Here is a 17295-nt window from a genome sequence, read left to right as displayed (position 1 = left end):
GTGCCCATTTAAAAAGGAAAACCTATTCAGGGTCTTTTGTGCACATACAAAATTGACACACTGAGCTGCAGGGTTTTATTTCTGCGGAGGACGGTCAATTTCTAAACCGGACATGCACTGCTGCTTTTCTGAAAATAAGCGTGCTGCTTATAAACCTAACACTACTATTTGACGGGTTTGCGTTAACTTTGTGATCAAATGCATAAATTAGCCTTTTAAAAGGTGATTTTTTTTTTTGTATTATACTAAAAATTACAGCCAACACAATTACTAGATGCAGGGCGTGAAGCTGTTCTGAGTATCTGCCATAAAACGTCAGATGCAGGCACCAACGCCATCCAGCTAAGACACCTGGGGTTATTATTTAAGCATCAATTGATAATTCTGTGGCGTGTGCTGCATAAAATGCCCTTATTGTTACACAAGTTCTTCGCTTGTTGGCATTTAATGTCAGGGGCAGCTGGAGAAGTTGGGAAGAGGCAGAAAAGCAGGTTAGACTGGTTACTGGTGGTTAAGCTGGTTGCATGAGCCTGTGACCCAAAGAAGCACGTGGGTATGTTCGGATGCTCGAAAACAAGGCTGCCACAGGGAGAAGGAAACTGTACAGAGATGCTCTCTTGTTCAAATGGAGCGACAGAGATGGCAAGAGGGATGCTATCCTGAGAGAATACATGCATCTGCTATTCCCTAAACACATTGTGGAAGTCCACAGAAAAGCCCCAAAGGTTCAGCTCTGCAGAACGCTATCCCTACAGAAAGCATGCATCTAATATACTGTAATCAAGTCCTCAATGTCCACAGAAATGTCCCAACAGGGTCAGTCCGGCAGAAAACTATCCCGACAGAAAGCATGCACCTAATATCCCATAAACAAGTCCTGAAGGTCCACAGAAATGCCCCAACAGGGTCAGTCCGGCAGAACACTATCCCGACAGAAAGCATGCACCTGGGATTCTGAAAACAAATCCTGAAGGTCCACAGAAATGCCCCAACAGGGTCAGTCCGGCAGAACACTATCCCGACAGAAAGCATGCACCTGGGATTCTGAAAACAAATCCTGAAGGTCCACAGAAACGCCCCAACAGGGTCAGTCCGGCAGAACACTATCCCGACAGAAAGCATGCATCTAATATCCCATAAACAAGTCCTGAAGGTCCACAGAAATGCCCCAACAGGGTCAGTCCGGCAGAACACTATCCCGACAGAAAGCATGCACCTGGGATTCTGAAAACAAATCCTGAAGGTCCACAGAAATGCCCCAACAGGGTCAGTCCGGCAGAACACTATCCCGACAGAAAGCATGCATCTAATATCCCATAAACAAGTCCTGAAGGTCCACAGAAATGCCCCAACAGGGTCAGTCCGGCAGAACACTATCCCGACAGAAAGCATGCACCTGGGATTCTGAAAACAAATCCTGAAGGTCCACAGAAATGCCCCAACAGGGTCAGTCCGGCAGAACACTATCCCGACAGAAAGCATGCACCTGGGATTCTGAAAACAAATCCTGAAGGTCCACAGAAATGCCCTGTAAATGGGTTCGTTATCGGAATGATGTAAGATATTGGAAGAATGCGACTGGCACCACTATTTGACGGAATAATAACTGTTTTATTTAAAGTTGGCCAATTCTCTCTTGTTTCTTTCCACAAGATTAGCCCTATTTTCTATTTCCCCAAAGCCCTTCTTGGGTTTTACAGTCTCTGGTGGTGTCTTGGTTCCGTCTTGAGGCGGTCTGGTTTTTCCGTCCTCCGATCTCCCGTGTTCCCAAAAGAAAAAAGAAAAAATAAAAGTAATCAGGTAAGTGAATAAAGTAGGGGTAAGACAAGGGTTCAAACAGGGGTTAGTAGGGTGGTGTGGACTAGGTAGGGCTGGTGCTGGTGGTGGGTATCACTCTGTGGTTATTGTGCCCTCATTTCCTTTTTACTCCAAGAAAACCCCTTTCTTTTCCTTTTCTTAGGGTTTCTCGGGTGGTGTCCCTGTCCGTGGGTTAAAGCAGTTTAGGTCCCCCTCTCCTTTTCTGCTAAGTCCCCTTCTTTCACGAGGTCTTCCCGTCCTCCCTTTCTTCCCCCCCCCTCCCTCTTTTCCCTGTCAGCCAGCCTGACAGGGTCTGCCAGGCAGGGTATAGACGTACCTGGGAGGGCCACGTCCCTCCCGGGGCGCGGCCGGCACGTGGGTGGTCTCCCGATTTCTCTTCGTCTGGGCCGGGAGTTGCCCAGTGGTTCCTCCTTCCCTCGAGGCGTCCTGACTTCTGGGTCTCTTCCTCCGTCCCGGGCACTCGGATGGCGGTGCTTCCCCTCGCTGTAACCGACTCTCCGGCCTCGACGGTGTCCTTCTCTTCCTCCGGCCCCCTGGTGATGGCGGTTTCCCTTTCCGTTGTCGGCTCTCCGGTCACGGCGGTCTCTCTCTCTTCTTCCGATGCTCCGATGGCGATCTCCTCACTCCGGCTTCCCCGCGTTCTCGGCTCCTCCTTCTTTTTCCCCGATCTCTCTCGTCCGTCTTCTCTTCTGATGTTTATGACGCCCTCAGCGTCATACGGCATGGCAGGGAGGTTCCCGCTCGTGCCCCCGGGCCATTGTGTTCCTCCCCCGACAGGTGTTTGGGAGCTGCGTTCGGCGGCACTCCCGTTACACATCCCCTCCCTTGGATGGGGCTGTTCGAGCCCCCCAGGTCCCGGAAATCGAGACAAATAGTCTGCTTGTCCCATAAGGTCTCCAGGGAGATGGCAAACCTGGAAGGAGAAAGGTTGGAGCTCCATAAACCATCTTAAAATGCGAACGTTGGTGTCCTTATACCTCGAGAGCCAGGTAAGAGGGGCGTGGTCGGTATATAAAAGGAAGGACCTCCCTAGGAGATAATATTGAAGGCTTTCAACAGCCCATTTAATGGCCAGGCACTCACGCTCTATTATGGGATAGTTCTGTTCCCGTGGAAATAGCTTACGACTAATGAAGACCACCGGATGGCTTATCTCATTTTCATCTTTTTGGAACAGTACTGCACCCAGGCCTACGTCCGAGGCATCCGTTTGGAGATGGAAGGGACGACTGAATTCAGGGCATTTTAATACGGGTTGCGTGGTTAGACACCGTTGCAAGGTACGGTAGCTATGTGATTGTGGACTGGTTAGACTTGTGATGTTCTTGGGTTGACCCTTCCTCAAGAGGTCAGTGAGGGGGGCGGCCACTGTAGAGTAGTGGGGTATGAATCTTCGATAATACCCCACTAGTCCGAGGAAGGATCGGATCTCTTTCTTTGTGGTGGGTGCGCTTATACGTAAAATGGCTTCTATTTTACTCATTTGGGGCCTGATATTCCCCTTCCCAATATGATAACCCAGATAGGGAATTTCATTGAAAGCCAGTCGGCTCTTGGAAGGATTGGCGGTCAATCCGGCCGCCGACAGTGCTTTAAAGATCTGTCCTACATGGTTTAAATGGTCTTCCCAGGTTTCGCTATGAATAACGATGTCATCCAGATAGGCGGCCGCGTATCTGGTATGTGGTCGTAATATAGTATCGATGAGTCTCTGAAAAGTGGCGGGGGCTCCATGCAGTCCAAAAGGGAGTACCTTAAAGTGATATAGACCGGAAGAGGTGGAGAACGCCGTTTTTTCTTTATCGGCTTTAGCTAAAGGAATCTGCCAGTATCCTTTTGTTAGGTCCAGGGTAGACATGTATTTGGCTTTACCGAGCCGTTCTATAAGTTCGTCTACCCTGGGAAGAGGATACGTATCAAATTGGGACACGGCATTGACTTGTCTAAAGTCGATACAAAAGCGTATGGATCCGTCCGGTTTTGGCACTAACACCACCGGGGAGCACCAGGGGCTTTGGGACGGCTCTATAATATCCAAATCTAACATCCTTTTTACCTCCTCTTCAACTATGACCTTCCTCGCTTCGGGAATGCGATAGGGACGTAACCAGATTATTTTACCCGGTTGGGTTATAATCTGGTGGTGGATTAGCTCTGTTTTACCTGGAACAGGGGAAAACACGTGGGGGTGCGCATTAAGGAGTTGGTTTAGTTGTTGGTTCTGTTGCACTGTTAACTCTGCATTTTGGAGGGGTATATCGCCCTTTGAGGGGGGGTCTGTGGGGCACCACCCTATTTCTAGCTCTTTTACTGTGTTAACTAAACAGTTTATATTTTGGTCTACTTGAGATTCCTCCCATCTTTTTAGTAAGTTAACATGAAAGATTTGAAATCGGTTGGGATTAGTCGCGAGTTGTAGTTTATAGGTAACCGGAGTTACTGCTTTTATTATTTTATATGGGCCTTGCCATTTTGCCAAAAGTTTATTGTCTGAACTGGGTAAAAGCACTAATACTTGGTCTCCCTCTACAAAAGATCTCATTTGAGTGTTCCTATCGTAATAACGCTTCTGTTTCTCCTGAGCTTTTTCCATGTGCCCTCTCACATCTTCCCATATCGTTTGTAGTCGGGACTTTAACTCACTGGTGTACTCTAGGAGAGGTTTTTCCCCGCTTTCGTCTTCCTCCCATAACTCAGCTGCCATGTCTAATAGGGTCCTAGGCTGTCGCCCAAACAGCAGTTCGAATGGACTATGTCCTGTAGATGCTTGTTCATGGGTTCTGACGGCATATAACACTAGGGGAAGTTTCTTGTCCCAATCTTTACCTGACTCGGAGATCGCTTTCCTCAGAAGGGTTTTCAGGGTGCGATTATACCTTTCTACTAGTCCGTCTGTCTGGGGATGATAAACCGCTGTCCTTATCTGTCGTATCCCTAATAATTGACAAATCTGAGCCATCAAGTTGGACATAAACTGGGTCCCTTGCTCCGTCAATATTTCTCGGGGAAACCCTATTCGTGAGAAGAAACCTATCATGGCGTTGGCGACACTTTTAGTGCTAATACTAGTTAGGGGGATAGCTTCCGGATACCTAGAGGCGTAATCGACCAATACTAGAATGTAACGGTATCCCTTGGAAGACGGTAGGAGGGGCCCCACTAGATCCATTCCTACTCTAGAGAACAGTACGTCAATAATGGGAAGAGGATGTAGGGGGGCTTTTTTCCTGGGTCCGGGATCTATCAACTGACATCTAGGACATTGCTGACAGAACTTTCTGATATGGGAAAAAACCCCAGGCCAGTAGAATTTCCTTAATAGGTATTCCTCTGTTTTTTCTCTCCCGTAATGACCCCCCCCCGGCTGATTATGGGCTAGATGCAACACCTGCTGCCTATAGGGTTCGGGAATCAGTAACTGTTTCTTTTCCCCTCTCTCGTTACTGGTGATCCGATATAACAGATTTTTATTGATCACAAAGGAGGGACCCTTATCATCTATGGTTCGAGGTTTGGCACTTCTCCAGGCGTGGATCAAACTGGGATCGTCCCTTTGACTACATCGGAAGGGCGGAAGACCAACGAGGGCGAATACTTGTGCGTTATCTCTGTCGTGGTTTGTATCCTCTCTTCTATAGGACTTCCTGGCTTCTCGTTTTTCTCTTTTAGTGGGTTTATAGCGGATCACCTGGGCTGGTATGGGTAATTCAGAAAAAGGGGCGCTTCCCAACCAGGCATCCAGGTCTTTCTTGCTCTGTGTGCTGTCCAAAAGGATCGGAAAGTCTTTAAAGTCTGTTCCTATGATGGCCTCTTCCACCAACCGTTCAACTACCCCCAGCCGTATGGGGGTATTTGTACCTTCCCAAAAAAGGGTAGTCCATATTAGGGGATATTCTCTTGTTTCCCCGTGAATACAACATATGGATACTGTGAAACCTGGGTCAAGTGTATGCTCGGCAATCAGATCCGCTCTGATTACGGACTGACTACATCCGGAGTCGATGAGCGCTACGGTGTCCCTCCCATTAATGGACAGTATCTTTTTGTATTGGGTATCTTTCCCCCCGGTGTAGAAAACCCGGCCTCTCGTAACCCCTATTTCCATGGGTTCGGGTTTTCCGGACTTCAGCGGGCAAAATCGGGCAATGTGTCCCCATTCCCCACAACTAAAACACTGGGGCTGCTGTCCATAGGGCTTCTCTATCCCTCGTAACCTTCCCGGTTCCTCTATCGGCCTTTTCCCCGAGGCTGCGGATTGTCCCGTGTTTTGCCTAACTGGTTGAGGTAACAACCGCGGAAGGGGTGTTTTGAATTCGAGGGAGCGGTGGAAAGCACAGGCCAGCTCAATGGTAGTATTCGTGTCGGGGTTCGGGTGCTGCTTGATCCAATGGCGAGTATTGGCGGGTAGGGCGTCTAGATACTGTTCTAGGAGAACGGCCTCAATAACATCTTCCCTATTCGTCCCTATGGGTCCAAGCCATTTGAGACCTAAATCTTTGACCCTAAAATATAAAGCTCGAGGGTTCTCAGAGGGGCCCCACTTGGCCTTCCTGAAGCGAACCCGATAGTGTTCTGTATCAAAGCCGACCCTTTCTAGGATGCTCTTCTTGATGTCCGGATAGGGTGTTGTCCCACCCGGGTTAACCGCTTGATATGCTGCTTGGAGGGTCCCGGTTAATAAGGGAGCGATATATTGACCCCATCTTTCCTGCGGCCAGGTGGCTGAAATGGCGACGCGTTCAAAGTTAGTAAAGAAGGCGTCGGGGTCTTCGCCTTCCTGATATCTCTGCAAAACGGAACTAGGTACATTTGGATGTACCTGAGTTGCTGCAATGGTATCCGTCAAAGTCTTTATCGCGTTGTCATGTACCAACTGATTGTTGGCCATGATAGTAGCCTGACTTTTAAGCGCGTTTTGCAGAGCCTCCCTTTCCACCTTGGCTGCCTTCTGTTGCTCCTCCCATACAATTTGCAGATGGCGTTGCCCCTCAGCTAGTTGCTGCATCATATCCGCCATTGTGGGCGTACCCTCCATTTTCTAGGGTTCTCCTGTCGCCTGTTCCAATATCCCACTTCTGACACCACTGTAAATGGGTTCGTTATCGGAATGATGTAAGATATTGGAAGAATGCGACTGGCACCACTATTTGACGGAATAATAACTGTTTTATTTAAAGTTGGCCAATTCTCTCTTGTTTCTTTCCACAAGATTAGCCCTATTTTCTATTTCCCCAAAGCCCTTCTTGGGTTTTACAGTCTCTGGTGGTGTCTTGGTTCCGTCTTGAGGCGGTCTGGTTTTTCCGTCCTCCGATCTCCCGTGTTCCCAAAAGAAAAAAGAAAAAATAAAAGTAATCAGGTAAGTGAATAAAGTAGGGGTAAGACAAGGGTTCAAACAGGGGTTAGTAGGGTGGTGTGGACTAGGTAGGGCTGGTGCTGGTGGTGGGTATCACTCTGTGGTTATTGTGCCCTTATTTCCTTTTTACTCCAAGAAAACCCCTTTCTTTTCCTTTTCTTAGGGTTTCTCGGGTGGTGTCCCTGTCCGTGGGTTAAAGCAGTTTAGGTCCCCCTCTCCTTTTCTGCTAAGTCCCCTTCTTTCACGAGGTCTTCCCGTCCTCCCTTTCTTCCCCCCTCCCTCTTTTCCCTGTCAGCCAGCCTGACAGGGTCTGCCAGGCAGGGTATAGACGTACCTGGGAGGGCCACGTCCCTCCCGGGGTGCGGCCGGCACGTGGGTGGTCTCCCGATTTCTCTTCGTCTGGGCCGGGAGTTGCCCAGTGGTTCCTCCTTCCCTCGAGGCGTCCTGACTTCTGGGTCTCTTCCTCCGTCCCGGGCACTCGGATGGCGGTGCTTCCCCTCGCTGTAACCGACTCTCCGGCCTCGACGGTGTCCTTCTCTTCCTCCGGCCCCCTGGTGATGGCGGTTTCCCTTTCCGTTGTCGGCTCTCCGGTCACGGCGGTCTCTCTCTCTTCTTCCGATGCTCCGATGGCGATCTCCTCACTCCGGCTTCCCCGCGTTCTCGGCTCCTCCTTCTTTTTCCCCGATCTCTCTCGTCCGTCTTCTCTTCTGATGTTTATGACGCCCTCAGCGTCATACGTCATGGCAGGGAGGTTCCCGCTCGTGCCCCCGGGCCATTGTGTTCCTCCCCCGACAGGTGTTTGGGAGCTGCGTTCGGCGGCACTCCCGTTACATGCCCCAACAGGGTCAGTCCGGCAGAACACTATCCCGACAGAAAGCATGCACCTGGGATTCTGAAAACAAATCCTGAAGGTCCACAGAAATGCCCCAACAGGGTCAGTCCGGCAGAACACTATCCCGACAGAAAGCATGCATCTAATATCCCATAAACAAGTCCTGAAGGTCCACAGAAATGCCCCAACAGGGTCAGTCCGGCAGAACACTATCCCGACAGAAAGCATGCACCTGGGATTCTGAAAACAAATCCTGAAGGTCCACAGAAATGCCCCAACAGGGTCAGTCCGGCAGAACACTATCCCGACAGAAAGCATGCATCTAATATCCCATAAACAAGTCCTGAAGGTCCACAGAAATGCCCCAACAGGGTCAGTCCGGCAGAACACTATCCCGACAGAAAGCATGCACCTGGGATTCTGAAAACAAATCCTGAAGGTCCACAGAAATGGCCCAAGAGGGTGAGTCCAGCAGAACAAACTCCTGGCAGAAACCGTGCACCCACTATCCTGAAAACAAGTTCTGAAGGTGCACAGAAATGCCCCAACAGGGTCAGCCCAGAAGAACTCCTATGCGGTCAACAGCCAGCTGACTGCAATACCCCAGGAAAACAACCACTAGATGTTTCAGATTAAACTTTGTAAAATTAGAAACCAAAGTAACTGGGAAAGACGACCTCACACCAGAGACAGAAATGCAGACTTTTCAGAGCCACGGGGATCTCAGAATGCCAGCACCTGGGATACTGTGCAAACCATGCTGAATAGAGATACACATTCCAATAGGAAATACAAAAAGAGACAAAGCAAAATACAATGCCACGGAAATCTGGGAGGAACTGCACAGTGAAGAACCGCAAGCGACTGCTAAAAAAATATAAATGAAAGGCGAAGCAGACAGACCTGGAAAGAAGAACTATTTCATACTGTTAGCAGTATTACCTGGGACCAGCAGATGGAGAAACAGACCAGTTGGTATGAGGAACTGACCCTCAAAGACTTCTCATGTGTTAAGAATGAGCACATGATTTGCATGCACAGAGGAACATGACATTCTGCATAAACGGAGCAGAGAACTGGTCAGCTTGAGATGCCATCTGAGACACATAAACCGCTATATTAAACTGTTGTAATACACAAGGAACAGCTTTGGCGACACAACTAAAACCGTAAGGCAGGCCATAAAGCATTACTGTATTTAGTGCTATAATGGAGGGTCCTTGGAACAAACCTGGAATCTGTAGAATCAAGGCCACAGCTGCCCACATGGCACTGTGTGCTTTCAGAAATCGACCTCACAAGACATAGGAATGTATGAATAGAAAGCTATCCAGGCCAGGGAGTGTCGTGACTTGCAGCAGCTGTGATGCACGCTTTGCCTTCCTGGCCATTTAGTCAACAGCATAAGGTAGATTGGTTCTTTAACTGCAAATGTCGGTGCGTTCAGCAGATTTTAGGAGCGGGTGTGGAACCACCATCTAATGCCCTGTCTTTGGCACAAAGGCTCCCGGATGCACATGTAATAACATCAGAGGTAGCAGCTGAATTAAAAGCATAATGGCAGGTAACAAGCCACACGGTACTGGCTTGCATCTACAGGATCCGTATGCTTTAAAGCAGAGATAATGTCTTACAAGAAATGGGAAAAATTGACCAATTATTGAATTACAAATAGCTCGAAATAGTAATGATACTCTTGAAGAAACACCCGTCGTTCTAAGAGATAGGCCACCAGGAAGTATACACAGGGTCACAGGAATTATGCGGCACAGAAGAGTCAAATTATGCGGCACAGTTGAGTAAATTATGCAGCAGTAACATGCAAATAATGAGGCACATTTTTGCGATGGTATTATTTCAATATTTTGAGATTTTTACACTGGTTAACACTGTGTGGGCATTGGTTGACCTCATTAGTACCAGTTTAACATCCAACTATCACAACAAGCAACAGAAAGGTGATCAGTCAACCTTTGCAAAGTGCCTTCCACTGTGCAGCACCATGTGTTGCTGCGTTTTTGGTAATTTTTGAACAGTTTGAGCTAGAAACAAAATATTTCTTTTGTTCACATTTGCAGATTTTGCAGCAGATAAACGATTAAGTTGTAAGTGCGGGAAATCTATATTTATGTGAAAAATGGCGCGGGAGCACAATATTATAATTATAATGGCCCTTGGTACACACCTAGTGAAGGACAGTTGCCAATGGTCAAGACTGCCATGTTCAATTGTCCTTTCTATCCACACAGGCTTCTCATGGGCAGACAAGAAAGCGTAGGACACTTGGTCCACTCTGAAAACCGACAATTCACAAGTCAGAGCACAAGGTAGGTGTTCCCTCTGCACGGGCACAGGGGCTCTGAATGAATGTCACCATCCGCCAGCCCGACATGTCGCCAGCCGGACATGTAAGGCCAACCATTCGTGTGGTGTGCAGGGCGTGTCTACACATAAGAGGAGAGCTTTGAGCTACGGGGAAATGGAGCTATGATACACCAAAGCATACCTCCATAGACCCGCCATCCAGGAGGACCTAACAACAGACTGAGATCCCCATCTTAGAGAGGTCCATTTAGGATCCTTCTCCAAAAATACCCCCAAAATTTGGAACAGCCCACACTTCAATGCTTCAACAAATTACACAGTACATGCAGCTCTAATGTGAATTACAGCTGGCCAGATCCTCTACCATCTCAGCAGAGATGCAGGAGGTCTTACATCCCCGGATGCTGCACAGAGCAAAAGAAACGAGTATGCAACAAAGTACCTCGCCTTCTTATAACACAGTGCAAAAAGAGGACATCTTTAGGAAGCTGCAATACTCTAAAGAAGGCTCAACATTCTGCTTTAGTTGGTTACAGGTGCTCTGTGGTGTGCCTCACAGACTTCCTCATCCACACACGTCTTGCTGGGGTGCTGAGGGCATTGTTGTCCCTTTCACCGCTCTGACAGAAGAAGCTCAGACCTCTCTTCTGCACAGTTCACAAGGCATTTCAGGGAGGTGGGACCGGATACAGAAGGGACATGGCTCAGTGAGCTAAAAGGTTGCTGGTAACAAATCAAAGAAATGCTTTTCTGGAGGTCAAGAGTTCAAAGCCTAGCAGAGTAGAATCAGGCGTCCATTCTTCCTAAGCGAGTTGAGTACTATAACTTGTATACAAGGTCTGTAATTTACAGCGCAAATAAACTGGAGGTGTATTATTCAGCGCCATATAAAAATAACTTCTGTTACAATATTCTGTAGGAAGGGGTTAGCGCCTCCCCCTGCACGGACTTCTTAAACATAAAGTGCACACCTAGCAGTTTACAAAAGTGCAGTATTGAAATGTGCTCATTCGTTTGTTCAGGTCCCTTTATGGGCACACACTCAGCTCAAGCACTGTTCTGCACATTCCATCAACCAAAGCACCGATGGGAAGAGTTCACACTGAGTTATAATGTGAGCGGCACAACACTTACTGTTCAGCCCGTCTCCCATAACAGGCAGGGGTAACTTGTCCCGGTGTTCAGAAAAACCATCACGAGAGCTGACCATTCCATTGCCAGCTCCATTACCGACCAGGACATCCTGTTGGCTAGTTGCAGGGTCCATTGTAAGAGCCAAGATGACACAGGTGACCTGTGCGGGTGCTCACACGATCTACTTCCGGGTCGGAGTTGAACCGGTTCCATCAGGGGCAGAACACATGGTGAGTGTGCACAGAGGGCATCAATGCCTGGAGGGGACTGGGAAGTGATTAAAAAGATGCAGTATCCCCTGGAAACAAGTAAACAGAGAAGAGATCCGTTAGTGAAACAGTTGATGGCGCTCTGCTCTGTGCATCAGTAAACCCACTGGACTCGTTCTCAGAACTACAGGGGAACCACAAAAAGCAACTAAGCACTGACAAACAGACCAGTAACTTATCTCTACATGAGCCTTCAGATACATTTGTTGATCAAGTTTACAGATAACTAAATAAGACAATGCAACAAGATTAGCTAAACAATCGACCGTCAATGTCTTCGTGGTGTTCACCAGTAGTGGGGAGCGGGACAATCTAGAAGAGACAGCACTCCTGGATGGACCCAGCACAACTACAGAAAGCTAGTCTGAGCTCAGACAGCTTAAAATGCTGAAGTTGTCATGGTTTAATGTCCACAGTCAAGATGCACCTCCCCAAGGGCAGACCCTGCCCCACCTCTCTACTAGGTAAACGCCGTTATTTATTCATTGCAAAGAATACGTCTATGGGGTTCTTATATACTGCATTTCATCTTAAACGATTACACTTTTTTGGGGGCGTTGTATACTATGAATCTAATGAAACCAGTTGCAATGAACCTCGGAGTTTGCAAGAAGCCACCTTCTCACCATCATGTCTTCTAGAGCCTGGACCTCCAACATTCACTAACACACACACTGCACCTGGTACTTGGACATTGCACAAAAGAGGAACAGTCTCTTAGGCTACTGCAGCAAACAGGATTTCTGGGCCAGGCCCTGGACCGCTATTCAGGAAAATGGCTAGTCGTTCTTTATCGAAAGATGTCAGAGCCTCAAACTCAAAGGGTTCTTCACTTTAATTGAATCTGCCTCAGTTTTAATTTTCAACTTTTCAGCCATCACTTACTAATTCCTGGACAGATGGTACCCGGCTGCCTGGCTGGCTCTATGGCCGAGACTCAATCAATTAGAGTGATCCGCTCATTGCCAATGAAAGTGATCAAACAACAGTGTCAGGCAAGCAAGAGGAGATGTACTTCCCCTGCAAGGCTAATGACTGTCAACTGCACAGATCTCTGGGTGGGTGTGTTCAGGGCTAGGGAGATACAACAAGGAAAGGTAGCTTCTTGGCAGTCTGTGGACATGGACGACTCAGTCCAATATTGCCAACGCCCTTGAGACATCAGTGCCCCCGCTTTGTATTTAGTCATTCTACTACACTTTTATTCACCTATATGAGAACTGTTAACAAGACTCTGGAACCTCAAAAACATAAAATAAACACGCTAATTTGAGCAATTCTCAGAATAAAACTGAGGTCACTTTCATTACTGCATACTGTTCAAATACATCAGGCGTCACCAGATGACTTCAGACAACAACCCAGGCTTCCTTAAATGGTTTATAAACAAAATTAAACTCTACAAACGAAGCAGTGTGTGCTACATAAAGGTACTTATGGCCAGGCGTATTAAGGCACTTTGTGGTCACAAAGAGTCCAATTTGCAAAAGCTGACCCATTTCAATACGTTACAAAACAGCCTTTTATTACGTAAAAAAAACAAAGTGTGATCTGGTAACAATACCAAATCGCAATTTGGGTTTTGTGGCTACATAGCTAATCAATATTTGGAAAGGGCGTGTTTAAGGTGTCTTTTCCAAAGACAGATTTTGCACCCAAAATCCGGTTGTAAAATATTAATATTTTACCAACTACAGAAAGGCAATGGAAACCCTTTTCCAAGCAGGAAGGGGCCCCAAATGGCCCACCTTTCTCTTTGTAAAGGTTTATAAAAACATTTTTAATTAGTAGGCAGTGGTCACGGGACCTACTCATAAAAAGGTATTTGAATTATTATTATTATTTTTTTTTAACGTGCCCCATTTTCTTTTTAGGAAAATGGGTTGCATTTTACAAAAAAAAAAAAAATGAAGACTTTATTCAAAAGCAGTCATAAACATGGTGGTCTTCTGACCTCACAAGACCACCATTCCTGTGAATGTAACCAATCGTAGTGGGTTGCAATGTTCGATGTACCTCATGCACATTAATGTGGTAGGTCATATTACAACCCGCAACAAATGTTGGTTTTGCAAATTGACCTATTAGTACATAGGTCAGTTTGCAAAATCAGAATCGATTTGGTAAAAGTCGGTGCACAATTTGTGACCACTTTTAGAGAGGATTCTTAGTACATTTGGCCTTAAATTCCTCAACTTCAACAATATATGTAGAGCCATGACAAGCCTAACAGGTCCCACTGACTGGTAAAAACTCAATTAAGGCATAGCCAGGATGCCAAGCAGAAATAGTTGGGATTCAGACTCCCTAGCGCGTGGAAAATCACCAAATGTTTGCCAATTTAGTTCATGCATAATACAAATATAATGTTGCTTCACAATCACTATTGGGACAGGTTGCTTTTTCCTACTGTACAAATGTGCTAATTTATTAGTTTAATTCAGAAAGAAGTGTAAAAACCCACTGCTTACTCCTACCAAGATAGCTGGCGATGTACTCTGTAGTAGTGCAAGCTTCAGTGAACTCTGCAGTAGTGCAAGCTTCAGTGAACTCTGCAGTAGTGCAAGCTTCAGTGAACTCTGCAGTAGTGCAAGCTTCAGTGAACTCTGCAGTAGTGCAAGCTTCAGTGAACTCTGCAGTAGTGCAAGCTTCAGTGAAGTCTGCAGTAGTGCAAGCGTCAGTGAACTCTGCAGTAGTGCAAGCGTCAGCGAACTCTGCAGTAGTGCAAGCGTCAGCGAACTCTGTAGTAGTGCAAGCGTCAGCGAACTCTGTAGTAGTGCAAGCGTCAGCGAACTCTGTAGTAGTGCAAGCGTCAGCGAACTCTCTAGTAGTGCAAGCGTCAGCGAACTCTCTAGTAGTGCAAGCGTCAGCGAACTCTAGTAGTGCAAGCGTCAGCGAACTCTCTAGTAGTGCAAGCGTCAGCGAACTCTCTAGTAGTGCAAGCGTCAGCGAACTCTCTAGTAGTGCAAGCTTCAGCGAACTCTAGTAGTGCAAGCTTCAGCGAACTCTCTAGTAGTGCAAGCTTCAGCGAACTCTCTAGTAGTGCAAGCTTCAGCGAACTCTCTAGTAGTGCAAGCTTCAGCGAACTCTCTAGTAGTGCAAGCTTCAGCGAACTCTCTAGTAGTGCAAGCTTCAGCGAACTCTCTAGTAGTGCAAGCTTCAGCGAACTCTCTAGTAGTGCAAGCTTTATAAAGCAACCCGTTCTGAGTGGGAACGGAACTTCGCTTTCTGGGTCACTGAACCTTTAGCCCAGGCACCGGTTCTGCCAAAAAGGCCAGTCTTTATTGCCGAGGTGTATTTTTCTGTGACAGGGAGACTTGCATGCCTTAAGCTGGGGTGACATTCGTAGGTCACAGCACATATCCACTGCTTGGGCCCTCTAGGGTCAGATATGAACGTACAGTCTAAACAGGACATTAAGTGGGAGTAAAAAACTGGGAGAGGGGAGGTCTCAAAGAGGCGTGGCCGATTTAATTAGGGCGTGGCTTAAAAACATGCAAGCTAAAAATCTGTGCATAGCATAATGGGCCTCCCAACTGATATGCTGTTGCTTCTTCCTGTACTTGCATACAAGCTTCAGCTCTGAAATGATGAGACTGTGAAAGAACTGTAAGGAGTCTCTTTGAAGTTACATAAGGTGGTACTGCTGCAGAGTTAAGATTTTCTTTTCACCCTGAGGGTGGCGGCAAAAGTGGTGAGCCTGAAAGGGACCCGTCTTGGCACCTGCTTTTTATAGCTGCCGGTGCTGAGCTCCAGCAGGACCCGGACCACTTAAAGCCCTCAGCCTAAAGATGAATGGCACACAAACGGAGTAAAAACTCATAGCCATCAAATTCTACCAAAGGACAAGTATCTCAATACAATGAGACTTATCAATTCATCGGCGTATAGTGGTACTCTACTAGATTCATATTTAAGTCTTAGATGGGCATTTTTTGCCAGGATTTCCAACATGTACACTCCATATTGCTCCCAGAAAGTGCAAGGCATATCCTAGGGATTCAGAAAAGGCTGATCATTGAACCCAACTCAAGTCCAATGGACTTGCTTTTGGACACAACTCATAACACGCAACTATAGCATATTAATCAGGTAAGCCAACTCAAAGTGAAACTGAACCATACAGCAGTTACCTGTATGAGGGAACATTACAGACGGAGGCTACTTTGTGAAAGGGAACAAAAACAAGCACTGGCAAAGCCAATAAGCCAATAGATATCACTTTCTCGACCTTTTGGCTTTGCCAGTGTTTTTTGTTAATGCAGCGCAGCATCAGCAAAATAAATGCTTTTAAACTGTGCTTTGCAACATCAGCTAAAATAAAAAAAATATATAATGATAAAACAGCACACCTATGTGCGCGCATGCAAATGCCACATAGCACATGTGGAGAAGTGTGGCACAATGGTTAGAGCGGCAGACCCTGAAGCTGAGATCTGGCTCAAGACCAGGGTTCAAGTCCCGCTTCGGCAGGTCTTGGGCTCAATTCCCTTGGACCAGATAATTCTCGCCTCGGTGCCTAATCTAATTAATGGGTCCCACTCTGCAACTCTGGGCAATAGCTTGCTTAATCTCCACAACGGCCCCAACAGTGCTTGGATGCCTGGCTTCACCCTGGGGGTGCCCAGCATTGGGCACCTCACAGGGAAAAGCCAGGAGGGGTTCCATAGCGGTATGAGTACAGCGCCTTGAGACCCTAACGGGTGAGTAGTGCGCTATACAAGTGCAAATTTACATTTACACTATGTTGTCCTAGTGTGATGATGCATGTGTGCGCATGTTACCACATGTTCGCGCATATGGCATGATGCATTGTCATTCTATTTTTTATTTCTGGTTCTAGATAGTAGACTATTTGGAACAGTAAAAAATAAAAATAAAAAGACAAAAAGTGTATGAAAGCTCTTTTCAAAAAACGAGTGGCTAGGTAGCAAATGACTGCAGGCCATTAAAAAAAAAAAAAAAAAAAAAAGGACTGACGCCAGGAGAAAGCAGAGGATGGAGGTAGCATGGGGTAGTATTTGCAAGGAGAAGCAGCACACGAGGAAGAGAGCAAGAAAACAGCCACACTTGAACGGACTGCTGACTGCAAAAATAGTTTCCTGAATGTGAGCAGTGAAAGGATACATGTCATCCAATTAAAGGATGGTAAAGAAGCTGTGCTTCACAAGAGGGATAAACACAAGAGGGGGAAGATAAGCCATTGAACAAGAAGCAAGCAAATGAGAGTGACAAGAAACCCTACCAAATGCGAGCAATGAGCTGGCCCTGGGCCCGCTGTACATTTTTGGTATAATTCACAGGAAGTCTTTCGACAAGAGACAGCAGAAAGCAGTCTTAGGCGAGACCTTAAAACGGGTCTCAAAGAAGACTTTGAAATATACAAGTGGTGAGTTACAAGGTAGAACAAAAAGTGCCTATCTAGTTGTTTAAACAAGTAAATTTTAGTTTTCTTTGTTACTGTACAACACACAGCGGTAAGCAAACACTTGTTCTGATCTTAGAATAATTATTAAAGAAAAATACACATTTTCTAAACATCTTGTCCGCATACCTTGTGTGGG

General features: G+C 46.7%; 2 protein-coding genes across 3 annotated transcripts in view; one reads left to right on the top strand and one right to left on the bottom strand.

The window, feature by feature from the left end:
* The window catches only part of GOLGA3 (golgin A3), a 133123-nt gene that overhangs the window by 101795 nt on the left and 14033 nt on the right, over positions 1-17295 (bottom strand). The window contains exon 2 of one of the 2 annotated variants that reach the window (XM_069215266.1): positions 11463-11760. In XM_069215266.1, the coding sequence (XP_069071367.1) occupies positions 11463-11595 (133 nt within the window). In that variant the 5' untranslated portion in view covers positions 11596-11760. Of the gene's footprint in view, positions 1-11462; positions 11761-17295 lie in introns of those variants that run through there. The other variant, XM_069215265.1, reaches the window with a different exon arrangement.
* Positions 14223-14717, top strand: LOC138265186 (uncharacterized). Its single transcript, XM_069212729.1, has one exon. It carries the CDS (start codon positions 14223-14225, stop codon positions 14715-14717), a length of 495 nt encoding a protein of 164 aa, XP_069068830.1.

This window comes from Pleurodeles waltl, chromosome 11 (genome assembly GCF_031143425.1).
Source record: "Pleurodeles waltl isolate 20211129_DDA chromosome 11, aPleWal1.hap1.20221129, whole genome shotgun sequence".
Taxonomy (NCBI): Eukaryota; Metazoa; Chordata; class Amphibia; order Caudata; family Salamandridae; genus Pleurodeles; species Pleurodeles waltl.
The sequence above is the reverse complement of the archived record's forward strand: the minus strand, read 5'-3'. Positions and strand labels throughout refer to the sequence as shown.